Below are 20,348 nucleotides of genomic sequence, written 5' to 3' on the forward strand. Positions count from 1 at the left end.
ACACCGACACATATGGCAGCAAGCAGGTGTGTAAATGTGAACCTGTCCTAAATGCTAAGACTGAAAGGCGTGTAAGTCATGAATAACTTTTCCTGTTATACCTGACACTCAGTCGTTCCAGCTTTTGTCATCTGATGTGGCACATGCACTATCGGATTATTCTGTCTGGAAAGCAATGGCAGGCCTATTCATCCTCTAGATGATTTATAACAATCTAGGGGTACCATTTTGGTGCAGTCCAAAGGTAGTCTTTGCCTGGATGTTTCCAGTGGTTCGCCTATGTAACTAGTTGTTGTTAATTATTTGTATTATACTAGTCTGTAGAGGCCCCAATTGAAATTGAGGCCCCATCATGGTAGCTGCCATATTTATACATAGGAAGAAATTGTAACAACTGAATTGTAACAATATTTTCTCAAGACTTTCCTTGGGAAATTGTGTTTTTATCATAGAAATCTCAGTTATGTTAACAGCCAATCCAGTCATCATTGAGGACTTTCTGGAATATATTAATTACTGGATTAGGTTAAACCTACAGTCTAACAACCACTGAGGGACCCTCTCTCCAGGAGGCTGGCTTGTTGTGTGATGTACTAATGGAAGGAAATGGAAACAGATCAAAGCATACATACAATAGCTGCCTTCAAGGTTTTTTTTATATAAATAGTTGTGCTGACACAAGCTAATAACAATACTGTCACAAGATAATGTGACAGTAACATGCAGAATCCATTATTTTCATTGGACACATAATGACTTGTAGTGCTGCTAGACACTGAATGATCTCACACTGGCAAGATGATTAATTCATGTCTGTGCTACTCTGGCACTGCAAGGCTTTCTGTATTTAGACATAAGCATGCCTGTGCATGGTTTGGCCTGCTGCAGCCAGGGTGTCCAATTCTCAGGAATGATAGAACCAGCTCTTTAAAAGCCAATAAAGTCCTGATGCTGCAGGACTTGCAGTTGGTGGGCTCATAGGCCTGAGGAAGCCAGAACACTACACACTTCGCCCTGGGCCTCTGAATGTTTCAAAATCCATGTGGATTTTAAAACATTTGCTTTGTACATTTAATCTAATGGCCACTGTGAAGGAGGGAAGGGAGCTGCCACCTTGGTAAAGGTAGGAAACTGACCTTTACCCCTTTAAAAAGTTTCCCCCTTATTTCAACCTCTGTATATTTCCTCAGTCTAGTAACCAAGCAAAATAACCTTAGTCCCAACATCATACTCCACCACTACACTCCCCGAAACTGCAAGTCCTTTTTTTCCCCTTTTTACAATCTTGACAGGTATTCCTCTGCTTAAAGCACTATAAATGTTGCAAAACTGTAACATTTCAGAACATTGTGCAAAATAAAATGTAAGGGTAAAATTTCCTTTTGTGTGTCAGTTCCCCTGCATTAAATGTTTGTGAAAGAAAACTAGATGTTTATTGGTGGTCCTATCTAAAAACAAAACAAAGGGTTCATTGGTATTATGCAGTTATCTGCCTTCTGATGTGCAGCAAAGCAAAAAGTGGATCAGATAATATCCATGACAAAACACAGGAGTAGTATTCTGGCACATACACTCACTGACTCTTTAAGTCAACTCTCTTCTGGGCTGCACTAACTAGGAAATGTAACACACTTCAAAGACCAGATCAAAGACATTCATGGCATTAGTATTTAAAAGCAGCACAATGCATGCCTGAAACACAATGCATGCCTCAACTATGGCACAACCGTATTTCTATGGAAGGCTCATTCAAATCCTAATCCACCCAATTTCTAAATTGTAGAGATGGGACTAATTCATTATACATTTTTGTTCTAGACCAGCAAGTGGCAATTTCATTAATTTATATGACAATGGTTACCCATAGAAACCAGCGAATAGACTACCACTGTGCACCATCTCCTTTTTCCGATCACTGTTCAATCTCATCCTGTTCTCTCGGATTGTGTATCACACACATGTTTGGGTAATGTTTTATAAATTATATTCTAAGCTGTGTGACTCTTGCACTGTACAAAGCATTGCAACAGATCAGGCTTTGGTTGTTACTGTAATATTGACAGCAATAGCAAGCACAATTGTAGCCTTCCTTGTGCTAGATCCCACTAATTGGCTGTCCACAAAGTCAGTCATGACTTGGAGAGATCAGATCTCTGGTTTGAGAGGAAAGCTCACATGCTCACTCAACCCTTGCTGAGACTGTCGGAGTAGGGACTATTGGCAACTGGAGTGAGGTCGTCAATGAAATCTTGTCTGCAAGCCGGAAGTAAGTGGCTGAATAGGAAGTGTGACTCCAGGATGGGTTTCTTGTAGTTCATGTTAGGGAAGGAATCATTGATGTCCTTGGTTCTATAATGCTGGAATAAGGAGCACATTCAGACTCCTCCTCCAGCTAATTGCTTGACATAAAACCTAATCTTTGTGTGGATCTGTAAAGGAAATAGATTCAAAGCGAAAGTTCGAGTTAAGTAAATATTTTGCTATTATCTGAAAAATGGCTCGTCTAGCAGCACAGGGTCCTTCTAACACCATGGTGGGACATGGATTTAGCCTTGACCCAAAGGGAGAGTGACATCTATTGCATCCCCACACCACACCCCATTTTGCACCAGCCAGTTCTTCATGAGAGATCTCCCTATCCAAGCTACTCTCTATTTCACTGTATGTTGAAATAGAGATGTCTTCAATAATCTGAGGGAAGTAATTGCTGTAATTTGTTTTTCAAGATTCTAATTGTACATGAAAAATGCCAGTTTCTCTTCATGATGGATGACCATATTTCAAATGTAGATTACATCTTTTTATTTGAGCTACCAGCCTAGACACTTCCAATTTGTGATGAGATTGCTAAACTTATTTTTGTCTCTAATTTGAATGGTTCTGGCAATACCCTGACTGGTATATTTAACCAGCCACTACTAAATTGCTTTGAATACAGTTCACTCTTGCTGTCACTGTCATTGCAGTTAATAGCATGAGATATATTCTTTAGATGAGTATCTTGTCACAGACATTTTGGATCAAGATAGGGACACTAAATGGTATATGTAAAATAAATGCATCAAAATGAACCCTGCTATATGTAGTTCATGACCAGGTAGAAGCAAAAAGTCACGTTCAGCTATCAATTCCATTTGTGATTAAATTGAATTTATGCATGTCTGCCTTAGCATGGCATGGGAGAGACTTTTTTTTCAACATATACTCATAGTTGTGGCCACATAACACCTTCCAACCCTAGGTGACTATCGGAGCCTTAAATGCGAACTTCAGTTGTTGTTTTAATGGCTACCTTTGTTACTGAAGAAAGAATGGATGGTAGTGGGCTGAAATAGTTACCTCTACTGGCCCATCAAGTCAACAGTTCTAGGGGCTACTGCCTAGATCGGTGGCCAAGAGGAGGAGGCAAGAGAGAAAGCATACAATAACCAGATCACCTATGAGAGACTAATGAATGTAATCGTTCTTTGGTTTTTCTCTACTGGTGTTTATTTCTTGGCCTTTTCTTTAGAATGAATGAAATGTTGTACTGATGATTAATAGTGTGAATGAAGTCATGGTATTGTAAGTGATAAAAGAATCAGATGTGTGTTTTCAGTCCCAGTCTAATAAAAATCTGTCTAACTGAGAAGATCAAGAACTTCCAGTGGGAACCCAGTTGCAGTTTATAATTATTTTACATTAAAAAAAAATTACTCAGACAGTAATGCAATAGAAAACACAGAAATGTTAAAACGGTCTTTCAGCTTTAAAAGATTTACTATTTCCTTTAGAGTTTGCAGTCACTTCACTGTAGCTCTGGGTCCTTGTACCTATAAGAAAATCCCCAATACATATAATCTGCTTTATTAATCCAAGGAGGAAAACTAAATCATCACAGTAAAACCACCCTCCTTCACGTATGCTATTCTTCTTTTGGCCAAAAAGCCTGAGACAATACATGTCCTGATGGTCAAGTAGTTTTGGCTGATGGACTGAAGAGAGAATTTGAGACCTGTGACGGAAAATGCCTTGTCACTAGTCACATCCATGTTAAACAGGGTGCTGCAAATAAGTGTCTTCACTGATGACAATTGGTGTCCTGTAAGTAGAGAGCAGCTCGCTCAGGTTATCCGGACTTCAACCATTTTGCACTTTAGAGCTCAAGACCAATACTTTCAATGCTGAAAGCAGAGTTTTGGAGGTAGTGAAGTGGAAGCTGTATTCTAAATCACCTAATGTATTGGTCACAATATTAAACGTTCTTGCTTCCTATGGTGAAAACTAGAGCTGACATGATTTTCACTATCCTCAAACACACACCCAAAGGGGGGGGGGGAGTATTTCTTTTTAAAAATTTCCTTTGAAATTTGGGTTTAGCAAAAAAAATGGAACACCAAAATTTCAGTTTTCAGTAACTAAAATGTCAAAGTCTTTAGTTAAAGAAGTGAAAAACATCCAGTTTTCAGTTGCCAGAATGACAACATTTATTTAAATGGACTATTTTGTAGGAGTGGGAAGAGGGGGAATCCATTTAGTCAAAAAAGAAAAGAAAAAACAATTTTTAACCTGTCCTACTAAAACACTATGGATGGCTTGTCATCTTCACCATTTACGTTCAATTTAGCATGATTTAACATATTTTTTACTTGATGAATACAAACTATTGACTTTGTGGGGCTACTGTGTGTGTTTCAGCTTTAGATGTCCTAATAAGGTACAGAACAAAGTAAATGTGGCTGTGGCAAATAGCTAAAAGTGCAACTCCTGGATAAAGATCCTCCCATACAGTACATTGGCAGATACGTGAAACTGCTTAGGTTTAGTTGTGTTTTCTTATCTGCTGCTGGAGGTGAGCCCCAGATTCCTAATGTGGTCCCTAAAAAAGAAGAAATAAGTGATATTAGGAAGGCTCTGCTGAATTAATTCAAAGCTGTCTTTTCTTTAATATGGAACTGTGGGGAACACATTGATATTCTCGAGTTTCAAAATTTCAATATCTGTTCTCTCATGTGCATGCCTAAAAGCATCGGAGGTTAATTTGTGTAGCATTTGCAGTGTACTGGGCAATTAAACAGAGATGAAGGTAAATTCCTGCCCTACAGAGATCACAATTTAAAAGTAACATCCATTGAAGTCATTAGAAAGAGTTCAGTGAGAACATGCTTAAAAGAGTTTACAATCGAAAATATGGGTTCTGCCTGCGCATAACGTAGAACCATCAATGTATTGGTCTGTGCGTATAGAGTGGGTCTTTTGAGGTTCATAGGAATTGCCATGCCACTGGACTCATGTGGCATACCTAGTCCTGTAACTTGCTGAACATCAGCCAGTATCATAAGCTTCAAAGGCATGTGCAAGTAGTAGACACTTATGATTAGGGCCCTACCAAATTCATGGCCACGAAAAACTCATCACGGACCCTGAAATTTGGTCTTTCCCCAATTAAATCCGTGGGGTTTTTTTTGTGTGCTTTTACTCTATACTATACAGATTTCACAGGGCAGACCAACGTTTCTCAAATTGGGGGTCCTGACCCAATAGGGAGTTGCAGGGGCATCACAGAGTTATTTTATGAGGCATCATGGTATTGCCACCCTTACTTCTGCGCTGCCTTCAGAGCTGGGTGGCCACAGGGCGGTGTCTGTTCGCTGAGCTCCCAGTTCTGAAGGCAGAGCCCCGTCACCAGCTGCGCAGTTTAAGGGGGGGCAATACCATTCCATGCCACCCTTACTTCTGCGCTGCTGCCTTCAGAGCTGGGCAGCCAGAGAGTGGTGGCTGCTGACTAAGGGCCCAGCTCTGCAGGCAGCAGCGCAGAACTAAGGGTAGCAAGACCATACCGTGCCATCCTTTCCTCTGTGCTGCTGCTGGTGACAGCTCTGCCTTCAGAGCTCGGCTCCCGGTCAGGAGCCACCGTTCTCCAGCTGGCCAGCTGTGAAGGCAGCGTCACCGCCAGCAGCAGTGCAGAAGTAAGGGTAGTAGTACCGCAAACCCTACCTACAATAATGTTGCAACCCTCCTCCCCGCCCCCACACACGCTTCTTTTTGGGGTCAGGACCCCTACAATTATAACACCCTGAAATTTCAGATTTAAGTAGCTGAAATCATGAAATTTATGAATTTTAAAATCCTGTGACAGTGAAATTGACCAAAATGGACCCTGAATTTGGTAGGGCCCCACTTATGATTGGAACTAGTCGGGAACTTTCCATCTGAATGGTTTGCCAGCAGAAAAGGTCCTTTTCACACATTCAGTTTTCCAGGGGAAAACAGATTTTTCTTCCACATCAGGAAAATTGAAATGACTCTGCCCCACTTGTTCCTCTGGAAGACTCTGGTCAATTTTTCTTTCTGCCTGCAGGAAGGAAGTGAAATTGACAACAGCCTTTCTGCCAAGCAGCTGGGAAGCTTCAAAAATTCTGTTTTGTTTCTCCCTAAACAGAACTTTCTGGAAATCCCTTCTTGTGAAATGTTTTTTGACTTTTTGTTCCAATTTGTTCCAAAATAAATAAATTGTAAAAAAGGAAGGAATTTCCATTTTTCAGCCAGCTCTAGTTATGATTAGCCTGGCCCCAGAGTAGATTTCTTCCTAGTGATTTGAGCCCTGATATTGGAGGGTTTAAGCTTTTTATTAAAAATCAAAGTGTTTTTGTTTCTTGTAGCGCTTGTCCCTATTCAGGGTTTGGGGTCCAGTTGTGCTAGGCATGTTACAAACACACATGAAGATACATCAAAATAGTGGCAGAACTGGAAATAGAGCAATTGAATTCCCACCCACCCTCCATTTTTGATTTCCCACCACTATAACACACCTGCCCATGTAGTCTTTTATATTAAAAAGTCTAGAAGATAGGCCATACGACTAAATTGGAGACATGGATTCTATTCCCTCCTGTATCAGTGACCTTGAGCAAATCACTTCACTTCTCAGCCTCCACTTTCCTAAATGGGATTAATATTACCTCCTTTGTAAAGGTCTGTGACATCTACCCTTGAAAAGCAATCTGTACAGGTAAAGCATTTATTATTCTTGTAGTACTATACATGTCAAATGTCATTGTTATTTAGAGACTGTTCCTTACATTTACTGTAATCACTAAAAAACTGAAGTGTTCACCTTAACATTCTCCTCAAAATTTTCACATGACAATTTGAGACATGGACTTATTGCATGAAATTATCAATCTGTAAATACTTCCATGTCTATCTTTTTCTCCATTTCAATCAATCATGTTTTTATTCTACACTGAATACAACTGCACTACTTGCACCCGATGAAGTGAGCTGTAGCTCACGAAAGCTCATGCTCAAATAAATTTGTTAGTCTCTAAGGTACCACAAATACTCCTTTTCTTTTTGCGGATACAGACTAACATGGCTGTGAATATGAAATCGCACTACTGAAATTTATACAGGAAGAAACTGTTCCTTCCTCCCTCCTTTCATTTTCTACAATGGGCTGCTTTCTATCAGTATTGTCTGAATGGTGTGTGTCGGATCCAAAGTCAAAGGTCACTTCTGCGTGCTTTGTTTATTTTATTTCTCAAAATGTAAACAAAGCCCATAGAAAAAGCTCTATGCCTTTTAAAACTCTATTAGACTAACAATATCATTATAACTACCCAGCAGCATTGATTCATCATAGTTAAATTCAAAACAGCCAGTAAAATTAGTAAAGCCCCTTTCACTCCAATTTTCAAAAAAAGAGTTATTTTCTAATCACATCTCTTGCAATTAAAACACAGGGAAACTCAGCACAGGATAATATTATACCATTAGGATCCTTTTGTGAGTGCTATTATCTCCTCCATCAATTATTTATACACATCCTTTTGTTAAGGTAGGTACTATCTTTAGACAAAACTCACCGGGCAGTGGCAGGACCAAAAGCAAAAGATCCCAAGTCCATGTAGTATTGATTTGTGGTTCTCAAAGCCGTCCATAATTCACTAACCTGAAGTAGAACAAAATGGCTGGTGTTACTGAATTTGATACAACCTCAATAGACTACAGGTCTTTTGGTAGAACCATACCTAACCTGAGATGCGAGTCATGTTCAAATAGCTTTTGTAGCATGGCATAAGTTGCTCAGATAATTATATAGGAGGACTCAGATGGATCCTAGTTCTGAAATTTTAAATCATGCATTAAAAGTGTAATGAGCCACAGCCACGGGAAAGCTGTGTAACCAGAAGTGGATCCGATTATATAACTGTAGCATAGCTTGCTGTTTCAAGTTCACACACAATAAATCACATGCAATCCTGAAGCAAACTTCCTAGTTTCATACTAAATTAAGTTTTGCCTCCACCCTACCATAAATAAGAGTCCCCTGTAGGACCCCTGTATATACAGTCCCCTGGGAGGGCGGGGGGAAAGGGAAGATTGCGGTCAGTACTCAAGGCATGAGACGAGTAAGGCCTGGGTGATCACCTAGAAGTCAGGATGGAGAGGAAAGTCATAGATTTTAGCAATGTTGGCTCAGTGCTGATGAGATTTGATAACAGCTTGGCTCCTGGAGCAGAAGGAAAGAAAGTTTGAAGATCAACTGTATTACAAGCCTGGGTGATGGAGTACAGGAGAATTGTCAACAGAGATTGGAAGCCAGATCGAAAGGAAGGTGTGGATGGTGAATGTAAGCTTGCAGTAGCATTGTCTGTGCCATAGCTGTGGCTAGAAGCCATCTGTTTTCAAGGCTTTGAATCCAGCAAAGTTTACCAGAACAAGATTAGTGTGTAGTGAGGTGGCAGTGGTGGTGGGAAGTTTCACTTTACAAACCCTTTATTGCAAGACCAATTGTGCAAGATTATACTGGCCAGATCATTATCTAGCAACTTTACAATTCTTAGAGGCATGAATAAGGAAGCTATTGACTATAGTATAAGAGATTGTAACCATGAACTATTCAGCCTAGTACTTTTCCAGGAATGAGTTCAGTAACAATGGAATTTTGGTGTCCCTTTAAAAGCCAGTACCATATCTGCAAACAGGCAATCAGATGGCAACATATATACTTCCAGTCTCTTACATAGTGCAAAGTTATCAAACAAATACCTGTTCAGCCAGAGTGTAACCCCATGCATTCTGGCTGCTGCTTGGATCCCAATAATTCTGAGAATATCGTGTTTGTCTTTTAAGTTGTATAAACTCATTTGCTGCTTCTTCAGATACAAACGGCGCTCCCAATACACCTGAAATGGAAGTGTTGCAATGTCATAATGTTTGTCAGTTATTTTAGAACTTACACTTCACAGAGATTTGTAATCATGTGTCATTCCTTCACAGAACAATGTTAAACCTAAACCAAAGTATTAGAGCTCGTTCAAAAGGAATATTTGAATCCAAATTAAGCCACAAGTTTAGGATTTTGTAAAAACAAGATTTTACAAACCTACATCCTGTAGAAGGGTTTCTGCAAGTTTTCATTGAAATCCAAATAGGAGAAGTTATTTAAAAATGAATCACTCCACTTTATTGTGCGTGTAACACAAACAGTCCACCAGGGAAAATGAGAAAGGGGAATTGCTTAAACTGATCATTATCAATTCTGAGAGAAATACAAAACATAAAACATAGCTAGCAAAAAGTAATCTAGACTTTACTAACCCTTTTCTTTTCGGGGTGTGTGTGTGTGTGTGATTTTTGTGTTGATTTTCATAAAAAAATAGACAATAATAGTACAAAACCAGAAATGATTTAAAGTTTGTTTGTTTCCAAATACCACACATTTCACAGGCTAGCTAATAAATTACACAGTGTCACAACATGTCCAAGTTGCAAGACCAGATAATACAAAATACTCTTCTTCTCCCTCCATGCCCCTCCTTCCTTCCCTCTTCTGCCTTTTCATGTGTCTTCTACTATCCTTTCTCTTATTACTCTAATTATTAGTACTATAGCAAATACATGTGTTCTCTACTCTTGCCATCTAGGATGGGCAGGGGTCAGTCACAGGGGATGGCCCTGATCTCCATCGATGGTTCCATGGAAGCTACTTGGTGAATGGGCCTAGTTCATAGACAGAGAGGTGGTGTGTTTCTGGTCTTGCTCTCAGCTTGTTCTGGGGCGACTTTTCAGTCCCTCCTTGATGCAGGCCATCTTCTCTGTGAAATGAGAATGCCTCTCAACAAGAGGGGTTCTCAATTTGTCTCACTATTTCCACCTTAGGTCTGGTCTACACCTAAAAATTAGCTCAAGCTACCTTTTGCTCTGGGCTGTGAAAAAATTTTTACCCTGTGCAATGGAGTTAGGTCATCCTAACTGAAAGGTGATGGAGTCATCTGTGAACTAGAACCTGCTTAAACCCCATGTGTTGATGAATCATTCTTGTGGTAGGCTCCAACCAATCCACAAGCCAGGTGCCAGTCTAGTGTCTCTCAGGGCGGGTATATAAGCCTCACAGGAGAAAGAGCAGCTCAGTCTGGTCAGTGTCACTTCAAGGCTTCAAACTCTCCCCTGCCTGATAGTAGTAACAGACTCCACATGCTTTAGCCTGTTCCACCCTTGTTCTTACTCTGGTCTTGTTCCAGCCCCACTCTGTACTTCTGATTCTGGCTCTAAACCCTGGTTCCAACCATAGACCCAGCTGCCATGGCTCTGACCATCCCCATCAGTTTCTGACACTAACCCCCACTGTAGATGCAGAGAGGTCAATGAAAGAATTCTTCCACTGAACTAGCTCCCACCTATTGAAGAGATGTATTAACTACATAGACGGGAAAACCCTTTCCGTCGATGTGGGACGTGTCTATACTACAGTGGTATAGCTGCAGGGTTGTAGCTGTGCTGCTGTCGTGTAGACATACCCTTAGGTTTTCTCTTTCCCTCTGCCAGCTTAACTTCAGATCTTATGGCCTGTGTATACAAAAAAGTTGAGTTTAACTGAATGTGTTATTTTAAACCACTGTACTTAAACTGCTGCAAACTTGTCTGAACACTCTTGGTTTAAAAACTGAAATAAAAAAAAATCACTCAAACTGAAATAAGTGTGTCCATACACAGGATTGCCCCCATTTAGCTAAAGGGGTTTAAAATAACACCTTATATTAAACTGGTGCTGTTGGATCATATTAAAGAAGTTCTGTATTAAAATCACAAATGAGTTTGATTCCCCAGAGTTTAAATTCCAGGGTATTACTAATTAAGAGGTCTCTTGGTTTTTGGTACTGTTTCTCTCCCTCTCTGTGTGAAACTTGCAAGCTGCTAATTGTGTTAGTACATTCTAAGACAGAGTCTGTTCTCAAAGCAATTCACACAGAGAGAGACTCAAAGCAATACTCTAACAACAGAAACAGCACCCAGAGACTCCCCGCCCTTTTGTTGTATTAACAATTGTGATTAAAATAGAGATAGAGGATGTATGTGGATGGATGCTTGGTGTGGATAATAACTGAATGATCAGGGAGGTGCCAGCCTAAGAATCCAGTGTCCATCGGCTGAAGAAGGCATCAAGTGGAAATAACCAGAGGACCCCCTGGAGGGCAGGCTGGAATCCACCCAACAGCCTCAAGAATGGGAGAACCAAAGAACAAGATAACATCTTGGAGCCGTCAGGAATGTGCTATCTGCTGATTGATTCAGCAACAGCATGATGAAGCAATTCCCATAGACTGGCATAGGAAGAAATTCCTATAAAAATAGACTCTAAAAAGTGAGAACTTTGGGGTCTGATTCTGCAAACCAACTTCCAGGAGCATCAGATGAGCATCTGACAAGGCCCTGCTCCCTCCTCATGTCCACGCCACCTGGCCAGTGGCTTGGCATGAGCAACTCTAAGGCTGGTAACTATGATAACAACCTTGCAGAACGTGTGTGTGTGGGTGTGTATGTGTGTGTGTGTGTGTTTGTATGAATGAATGTGTGAATAAATATGAGATTGAATGGAATGTTGTAGCTATAACTAACTGCTTACTATGATTCTTTCTGTATTCACAATAAATGTGGTATTTTGCCTTTTTCCCTTTAATAAGATCCTGCTGGTTTTTATTTTATTGGTACAACAGTGCAACTTCTGCATGTACACAAGACTGTAGATTCAAGCAGAGTTCTGTACTCTTTGCACATTGCATCCAGTAATAGGAGTTCCGCAGGCCAAACTATGGAATCACTGACATCTATCCACCCCCATGGCTTCCACTGAGTTTGTACAGGGAGACTGATTTGAACTTAGTAAACCCATATGTTGATTATGCACAATAATGGATAGAATCCAGCTCACTCCTTCTCAGAAGTGTCAGTTCTGCTGGGTTAACCAGAGTGAAAACCTTCATTTGTCACTATCAAGACCTTGTACAGGGAACAGATTTGTGGAGTAAAACGGCTGCTTATATTTACAATGCTGCTGCTTTTCAGAGCCAAAAAGTACTTGAAAACTAGATCGGAAAATTGAAGAGAAAATGTCATTGTTCATACAGAGGCTAGCAAAATGGGGCCCAATCTGGCTGTGATCTTCAGCTATTGGAATATACATGTAAAATAGTAATAATACTAGAGCAAACAATTTTGCTTTGCCAGAAAGATGGACTAGATATCCTAACAGGTCTTCTCGCCAACGTTTGATATGCTTCTTATGCTTTGCTTGCTCAAACACTAGAAACAGGAAGCAGAAATTCAGTCATCTTCAAATAAAATTACTCTTCAGTTGACCCAACTGTGCAGATGAACTAATGCATAATTGTCTTCGTTTTAAGCATAAAATGCTGTTTCTTAGGTGACTACGAAATAGCTAATTATTCCTGGGTTTCTGAAAGCAAGAAAAATTCCACAGAGAAATATGTTCTGCCTCTGTGCATGCAAGTAACACTTGGCTGTTCCAGAGTTCAAGAAATTCAAACAAGGCTATTTTACCAAGAGTGTAATATTTCTTAGTCAGCTTACTATGAGCTTCTACCGAGGCATATATTTTCATTTTTATTTTTTTTTTATATTGAACATATTTTGCAAACGTCATTACTATTCTGTGGTGAGACGCTTGAACTTTGGTCAAAAATAAATGCCATAATGTCCATTGCCGCTAGCATAAGACTTAACCTTTTTCATTGAAAAAATATAGTTAGTTGGGATCACCGATGTTGCTTAAGTTTTGTTGCCGAAGAGTACTTTGGCCTTGTGACTGCTTGGTGAGTTACCCTAAAAAGCATAAACAGAGTAGCTGTAATTTTTTTCTTCAAAGAATGAGCACTAGTAGCTACTTTGTGGGGCAGCGAGGTTCTAGCTTGGCTCCGCTGGTGGCAAGTGCTATGTTTTAAAGGTATAAGCTTAATTTTTTAATGGATACATATTCTTCCTAGACTGCACCCTTGGCCAATGGGAAATGCCATTCCATGAGAAATGTATTCTTATTTCCTCATGCAGAATTAACCTGTGCAAGAATGAATGGGGCACTTCACTGAGAAATTATATACACAAAAGGAATTTTTTGACTGTCTGTAAACAGGCAACTGCACACAGTGCTGTTAGAGCAAAGAGAAAAGATGGTCTTTTGGCTCAGACACAGAACTGGGAGTCAGAAGATCTGGTTTCCGTACACATTCTGCCTCCTAACACCCTGTATGATCTTAAGACATGTTCCCTAACCTATGCCTCAATTTGTGCTTCTGTAAAATGGGTGTAATTCCTCTCTTCTTGTTGAACAGCTTGATTTAATGTTTATAAAAGAATTTAAGATCTTCAAATAATTTTTTATAGATGCACGGCTTACCTAAGAACTTTCTGCTGTATGCAATTCCGCATCTAGCAGCACCCTTGCACCAAAATTAGAAGAGCAGAATGTCGGAGCATCCAGCTGCAAGACTGGACATAGTTAGCCAGAGCAAGTGTGATGGATACGAGTCAATGAAATTGTTCACAAAGCATAATAGTATCCTTAGGGACACTGAATATTGAAAGTTCCAGTGAAACAAAGATAAGTCAGTGGTAAGAAGGTCAAACAATGTTAGATATGTACGTTTTTACTCTGTTACTGTTTCTTTTTTCCCTCTGGATGAAAATATTATGTAAGAATAATATAGAGTCATGGCCAGAAGGGGAAGATAAAAGGAACATCTTTGAGGAGTGAGCTGCTGTGAGGATTACAGCAGCTGTTAGTTACCAGGTGGAGTGTTTGATTCCCTGAATATATCGCTCACATTTTTGGAAGACTTCAGTAAATATTCTTACACCTAAAATGAATCTTTTTAAAGTCACCAAGTCATGCTTGGTGGCTTAGTTTTTATAATCACGGTCTGAGGCAGAGAGTTTCGTCTTCCCTGGAGATATAAACAATAGTTATCACTATTGTCCCAGTGTCTTCAGAGCATCTCATTGTGGATTAGTGAAAGCTGGCACAAGATTAAATTTGACCGTGAAGAAATGTGACATTCCCCAGGATACAATCTGGACTGCCGAAGAGCTGTGTCCCCTCAGTTCTCCAACATGGGGTGCCTTTTACATTGCTTCGCTGTGAGAGCTGCCACTCCTGGCCTTTGTCACACACAGCCTCTAACATGGAAATTACTCCCAGCTGAGTTACTTGAGTGCTTCTAGCCAGCCACTCCTGAATTGTATTCCAAAGTGATACCAACAAATTTCCAGTCTCAGACTTGTCTCCAGAAATATAAGTCCTTGTACAGCTCTTTCCTTCTGGACAACACAAGCTCATAGAAAGTCCATTAATAAAAAATGATATGCACAAATCCTGTTATCTCAAGAGGAGGTTCCCAAACACTTCACTCCAAACACACACAGGTTTAGATAAACCAAGTTTATCTAACAATAGAAAGATGGATTTTAAGTGATTACAAATAATGAGCCATAAAAATTAGAATTGGTTACAAAGAAATAAAAGGTAGAACACAAACTAATATCTAACTTAACAAGCTAAGTGAATTTAAAGCTAAAAGGTTTCTTTCACCACATATTTACAGCAGTCTCGCTGGATCTGTCAGCCAGGACCCCACCCCCAGTTCAGTGATGCTCCTTTTGTCTCTCAAATGTTGTTGATGCCATGAGTAGAGATGAGGGGAGAGAGAGGATTTGTGTCCTCTGTTCCTCATTTTTATTTCTTTTCCTCCACTTTGAGAATCATCTCCAGCTGGGGTTCAGGGATAGCCAATCTGTTCACACAGGAACCCCCAGCTATTCCTTTGCCAAGATATAAATGTCTGGTTAATACCATTCTTCCTGCCAAACAATGGCTCCTTACCTACGTGATAATCCATTTGATTCTGTTGACACCTTGCTAAGGCATCACTTTTCCTTTTGTCTCTGAGGAATTGGTTTGGGCTGCTTCCCCAGATTTGGAATATGCCTTAGTAACATCATAAAGTAGAATCGTATACTGTTACATACAATGTTGTCACACATATTTTACCAGGACAATATCGATCATGAATTATGAGTTTTCAAATGATACCTCACAAGGCATACTTTGTACAAAATGTATCATAGCATTGTAAAAGTGGTAAACACAATAGTACAGTCTGTCACAAGAGAATCTGATTGACTCTTGTCATCTCTGTTCAATCAGTGAATGTGTACTCAATCCAGCCTGGAAAGTCAAAATCTTGGCTGTGGAAAGGAAAATTAATTGGATTCAACTACTAGGATGCAATCAACTGGTACAGTGAGGCAGGTCAAATATGCAAAGAGGGTAAAATTAACTTGAGTGTAGCTCTTAGTTTAACTTGTGTTTAAACCCTTAACACAAGTCATGAGTGGGACTTTAAATCTGCTGCACAAGAATAGATTTCAGATAATGACTGCCAGTTAAGCACAAATCCCAGGAGTGCACACAGGAGAGTTCCTTTTGTTCAGCTGGTGGATCTCCAGGCTACCAGGATCCCAGTACAACTATAGTAATATAAGGAAAGACTTAAGAATAGGTGCTTAAAGTTCAACTCCTGAGCCTTGTTAACACCTATATAGATGGTGTGGTTTTTCTGAAGTGCCGAGCAATAGGAGCTGCTGTGTGCTTAACACTCATGGAAAAATCACCATCTATGTCTAATTATAGACCTGGGATCCAAACATTACCCACTCTTGAAAATCTTGACTATACAGGATGCAGCTCCCCAGATCTTAAGTCAGCACTAGTATTTCACTACTAATGGGAAAGCTTTGACAATTGGGACTACATCTATCCCTTGTGGAACTCCATTGAAGTGAAGGATTTATTTTGACCATTGATATTTACCCCATATGTTTTAATCTTTAAAACAATGTGGCGATGAGTACCAATGTTTCAGTAATTGGTTTCCATGCACATTAGCAAATAAAGCTACTTTTTCTTCCCTTATTTTCTGATTTTGCTCTTGTTTTTGCATGTCTGCCATTATTTCAAAACCCATCAGTAGTCATGTCCAGCAGTTGCTGTGGAGCCAATCCTTCTCTTTTTGTGTAGTATTTCTTTTAACCCTCAGCTCTGAATGTGCCTGGTCAGAATGTCAGATTCAAAAAGCAGACTTGTCTGTGATATCAGATATTCCAGCTAGCACTGCCTGGATTACAACAGCTGAACTCTCAACCTCTGACCCTTTGGTCCTGTTAACGTTGCTGATGCTGACGTGTTGAGTACTTTGAAAAGGTAAACTGAATGTTTAGGGATGTTCCCTAAAGTTAGAATTGAGACAAAACCATATCAGAATCTCAGCTTCAAATATTGCCACACACACAAAATGTACTGAAGATTCAAGAACGTGGACCAGAATTTTGCAACTTCAAACCCATTGTGATTTGAAATCGTTTCAGTTGTCCTAATCAGAATAATTAATTTCATACTATGTGCTAGATACATTCATGACAAACATGAGATGGGGTTTGATAATGCTCCCCAGAGTCAAGAGAAATCTGGATTTGATTCTTATCTGTAGTCATTGTCAATTCCTCTGAGAGTTTCTGAGGGCTTGGAGCAGTATCCTGAGCCCTTTGGAGAAATATAGAAATTGCTGCTTTGGTAAGAGTTTGTCTCAGCTACATACATTAACTATGAGCGATCATGTGAAACTTCATGGAGATCAAAACTTGCTGATTGGACATGACCCTTTTCAGGTACAGGAAGGCGGTTGCTAGAGGATGCATTTTAGGATTCCACAGACTGCCTGTGAGTTGCATATTACGCACCCTATGTTATACGTTGTGATTTGAGATCATTGATCAAGTGTCAAGATATACAACTAAGTTTTGATCTGACTTATTGTAAAATTGGTAACTTGTAAACATTTGCAATATATACCTCACAAAATATAAACATAGGCCAAAATGTTAGTCACTTATACCAATATTGAAGAATCCAAAATAACCAAAATAATTCACTTGGAGCTGTGGATACTCGACAGCTCTGAAATACTGGCCTTTCTTCTTAGGTGCCTAAACATGGGTAGAGGCACTCAAATTTTAGATGTTTGGCCCTACTTGTTTGCCATAGTTCTAACTATGACAGCCTCATTTACTTTTGTCCTATTCTTGATTTTTCCAGCATCAGGTCACACAATAACTCTGTGGTCGAACCAAGCCTAGACCCAAGGCTTCAATCACTATATAACACACTTCCCAAAAATGGGGGGCGGGGGGGTGCTGCTGGAAATCGTTTGAAAGGATGGTGAAGTGTAAGGTTCTAATCAGCAAACCCTGTGGGTCATGTTTTAATCCCCACTGCCTTGATTTTTACTGAAAGACCCTTCATAGCTAATGAATGGCTGAACTGAACATAACCAGTGATCAAAAGAGGCTGTAAGAGCCTACTAAAATTAGTTGTAAGGAAAGCCTGAAAAGAGCACAAATAAGGGGGTTGTGAAAGATGGAAAGGAAAATGAGAAAGGGAGAAACAGCATTTCTCAAAAATTAATATCACAATGCTTTATTGCTCAATAATCTTGAGCTAAACTGAAAGTAGGTTTTGTGGTGGGCTTTAATGTGTAGGTAAGTGTAGTGCAGGTAGAAGGAATAGCACCCATGAAAGGTCTAAAGCCCCCTACTTAACCAACATCTGTTGTAAAGTTTGATTAAGAGGAGTACTAAGTGCAGAGCAGACCAGATCAGTGGAATGGGTGAGGTCCTATCAAATCTTGGAAAGCAAGAACTCTAGGTGCCTCTCCCCACACCTCACATGCAGAGAGAGGCGCAACATTGCCAACATATCCAGTAGGGATGGGGCACATGCAGGATATTCCTCCTATTCCCCTCCCTATGGAGCACTGCTGCAGTAAGTCCATGCATCCAAGGGACTTTGTAGGAGGGACAAGGAGCTTGGCCAAAACAGCAGTGGGAGGACTTAAGAAATAGTCTCACTCTGTGACAGGTTTCCCCTTCACCACAGAATCAAATATTGTTTTAAATTATTGCTCCCCCTCTGTCAGGTGTTCAGCATGTCTCTCTAGGCCTTTCAAGAAGAAAATTTGGTCTCAGCACAGGTCTTGAACCCAGACCTGAGTTCTGATTAGAATCTGAGTTCTAATCTCAGCTCTGACACAGATTCCTGTGTGACCTTGGGGGGATGTCACATCTGCTTCTGTTTTCACCATCTGTGTAAGGTTATTTAGTTCATGAGTCATGAGATGGTTAATTAGTTCATGTTTCCTAAGTGTTACATTTTGGTTAAGCTGAGACAAGTCCCAGTGGCACAGTTTCTTTATTGTCATTAGATACAGTTGGTTACATTGGGCTCCTGGATCAACAACTTTCGAAAATACTTGGGTTGGCAGTTAATACATTCACATGCAGGGGAACATCTCTTTATGTAAGGGATTATCATAAATCTCTACTGTTATATCTGGTTACTGACTGTGGAACACACCAGTCTTAAAGCATGTATGATATTTATGGTACTAGCCTGGGTTTAGCTGAAAAGTGCATCATCTTAGCCATAGTGACACTTGACTGCAACTACAGTTCAACTTCTGACATTTTAAAAAATGATTAGCGACTTTAGGTGCCCAGTTTCAGATACCTTTCAAGGGTCTAACATTCAGAAAGTGGTGAATATCAGCCCTCTGAAAACTAGGCGCCCTAAGTTGTTTCAAAAATCGCAAGCTACTTATGTCAATTTGGACCAGGTATGCATATGAGCTATTTGTTTTCTCAATAACTAGTAAAAAAAAATAAGGTAAGAATAAAGTTTACAGAATTATTTTAAAAAATAATAAGCATTTAGCATTTCACAAACCACCCATTCATCCTCAGAAAACCTCCTCCAGCTATGTAAGCAGTATTATCCCTGTTTTAAAGATGGAAAAGCGGAGAGAGGCTAAATGATTTGCCTAAAGCCATAGACAGAGAGCACAGTCAGGATTCTGTCTCAGAGTTCCTGTTACCTACTCTTGTGCTCAACACCAGCCCATGCTCTTTCTGCTGTACCCTCCGGTCTTTTAGAACATAATGCCTGCAGTGCAACTTCTCCTTGCTAACTACTTCGTCTGAAATAAGACCATGACAGGATAACAGTACCAAGTGCTTACCTGTAAGCAGCAGAATGGACACAGCAACTTGCACCATTTTAAGACACATCAAGTGCAGTCTGGAAAGCATTCTTCTTGATTATGTATGATATTCATGCAGCTTTGTACTTTGCTATCTTTAGGTTTATAAATCATTCACCAGCTACGTGTAAGCAGTCGGTGCAGACAGAGGGCAGGGTACAGTGCTTAGATTTGTCTTACGTGCGTCTCTTCGTACCCTTTGGACTTTGTGAGCTGGGCTTCTAATATGTCCCAATAGTTATTTTTTACATGTACACATAAATGTAATTTGGTAACATGAAATAGCACATCAGGCTTTCTGTAAATGTAGAACATGGCAGGGGGCTGTGCTTCAGTCTCATATTTTCATAGATTTCAAGGCCAGAAGGAACCATTGTGACCATCCTGTCTGACTTCCTATATAACAGAGACCATAGAACTTCCCCAAAAGAAGTAAAGATCTTTTAGAAAAACATCCAGTCTTGATTAATTACCATCATAGTTTAAAATGTATGCTTTATTTCCAGTCTGAATTTGTTTAGCTTCAGCTTCCAACCATGGGATGGAGGTATACCTTTCTCTGCTAGACTGAAGAGCCCACGATTAAATATTTGGTCCCCAGGTAGGTACTTACAGACAGTAATCAAGTCACCCCTTAACATTCTCCTTGTTAAGCCAAAGAGATTAAGTTCCTTGAGTCCATCACAAGGTAGGTTTTCTAATCCTTTAATCACTCTCATTGCTCTTCTCTGAACCCTCTTCCCAATTATCAACATCCTTTATGAACTGTGGACATCGGAACTGGACACAGTATTCCAGCAGTAGCTGAACCAGTGCCAAAAACAGGTGAAATAACTCTGTTCCCCTCTTTATGAGTCCAAGGATAGCACTAACCCTTTTAGCCACAGTGGCACACTGAGCGCTCATGTTCAGCTGATT

At 40.0% G+C, this 20,348-nt stretch overlaps 1 protein-coding gene across 1 annotated transcript; it reads right to left on the reverse strand.

Moving 5' to 3' along the window:
* Positions 1 to 3,740: 3,740 nt before the first annotated feature.
* Positions 3,741 to 19,525, reverse strand: C1H3orf85 (chromosome 1 C3orf85 homolog). Its single transcript, XM_073328817.1, has 4 exons — positions 19,410 to 19,525; positions 9,034 to 9,170; positions 7,848 to 7,933; positions 3,741 to 4,858 (listed from the first exon to the last, which is right to left on the reverse strand). Exons 1-4 carry the CDS (start codon positions 19,477 to 19,479, stop codon positions 4,816 to 4,818), a joined length of 336 nt encoding a protein of 111 aa, XP_073184918.1. The 5' UTR covers positions 19,480 to 19,525; the 3' UTR covers positions 3,741 to 4,815.
* Positions 19,526 to 20,348: the final 823 nt, after the last annotated feature.

The sequence above is a fragment of the Lepidochelys kempii genome, chromosome 1 (assembly GCF_965140265.1).
Source record: "Lepidochelys kempii isolate rLepKem1 chromosome 1, rLepKem1.hap2, whole genome shotgun sequence".
Taxonomy (NCBI): Eukaryota; Metazoa; Chordata; order Testudines; family Cheloniidae; genus Lepidochelys; species Lepidochelys kempii.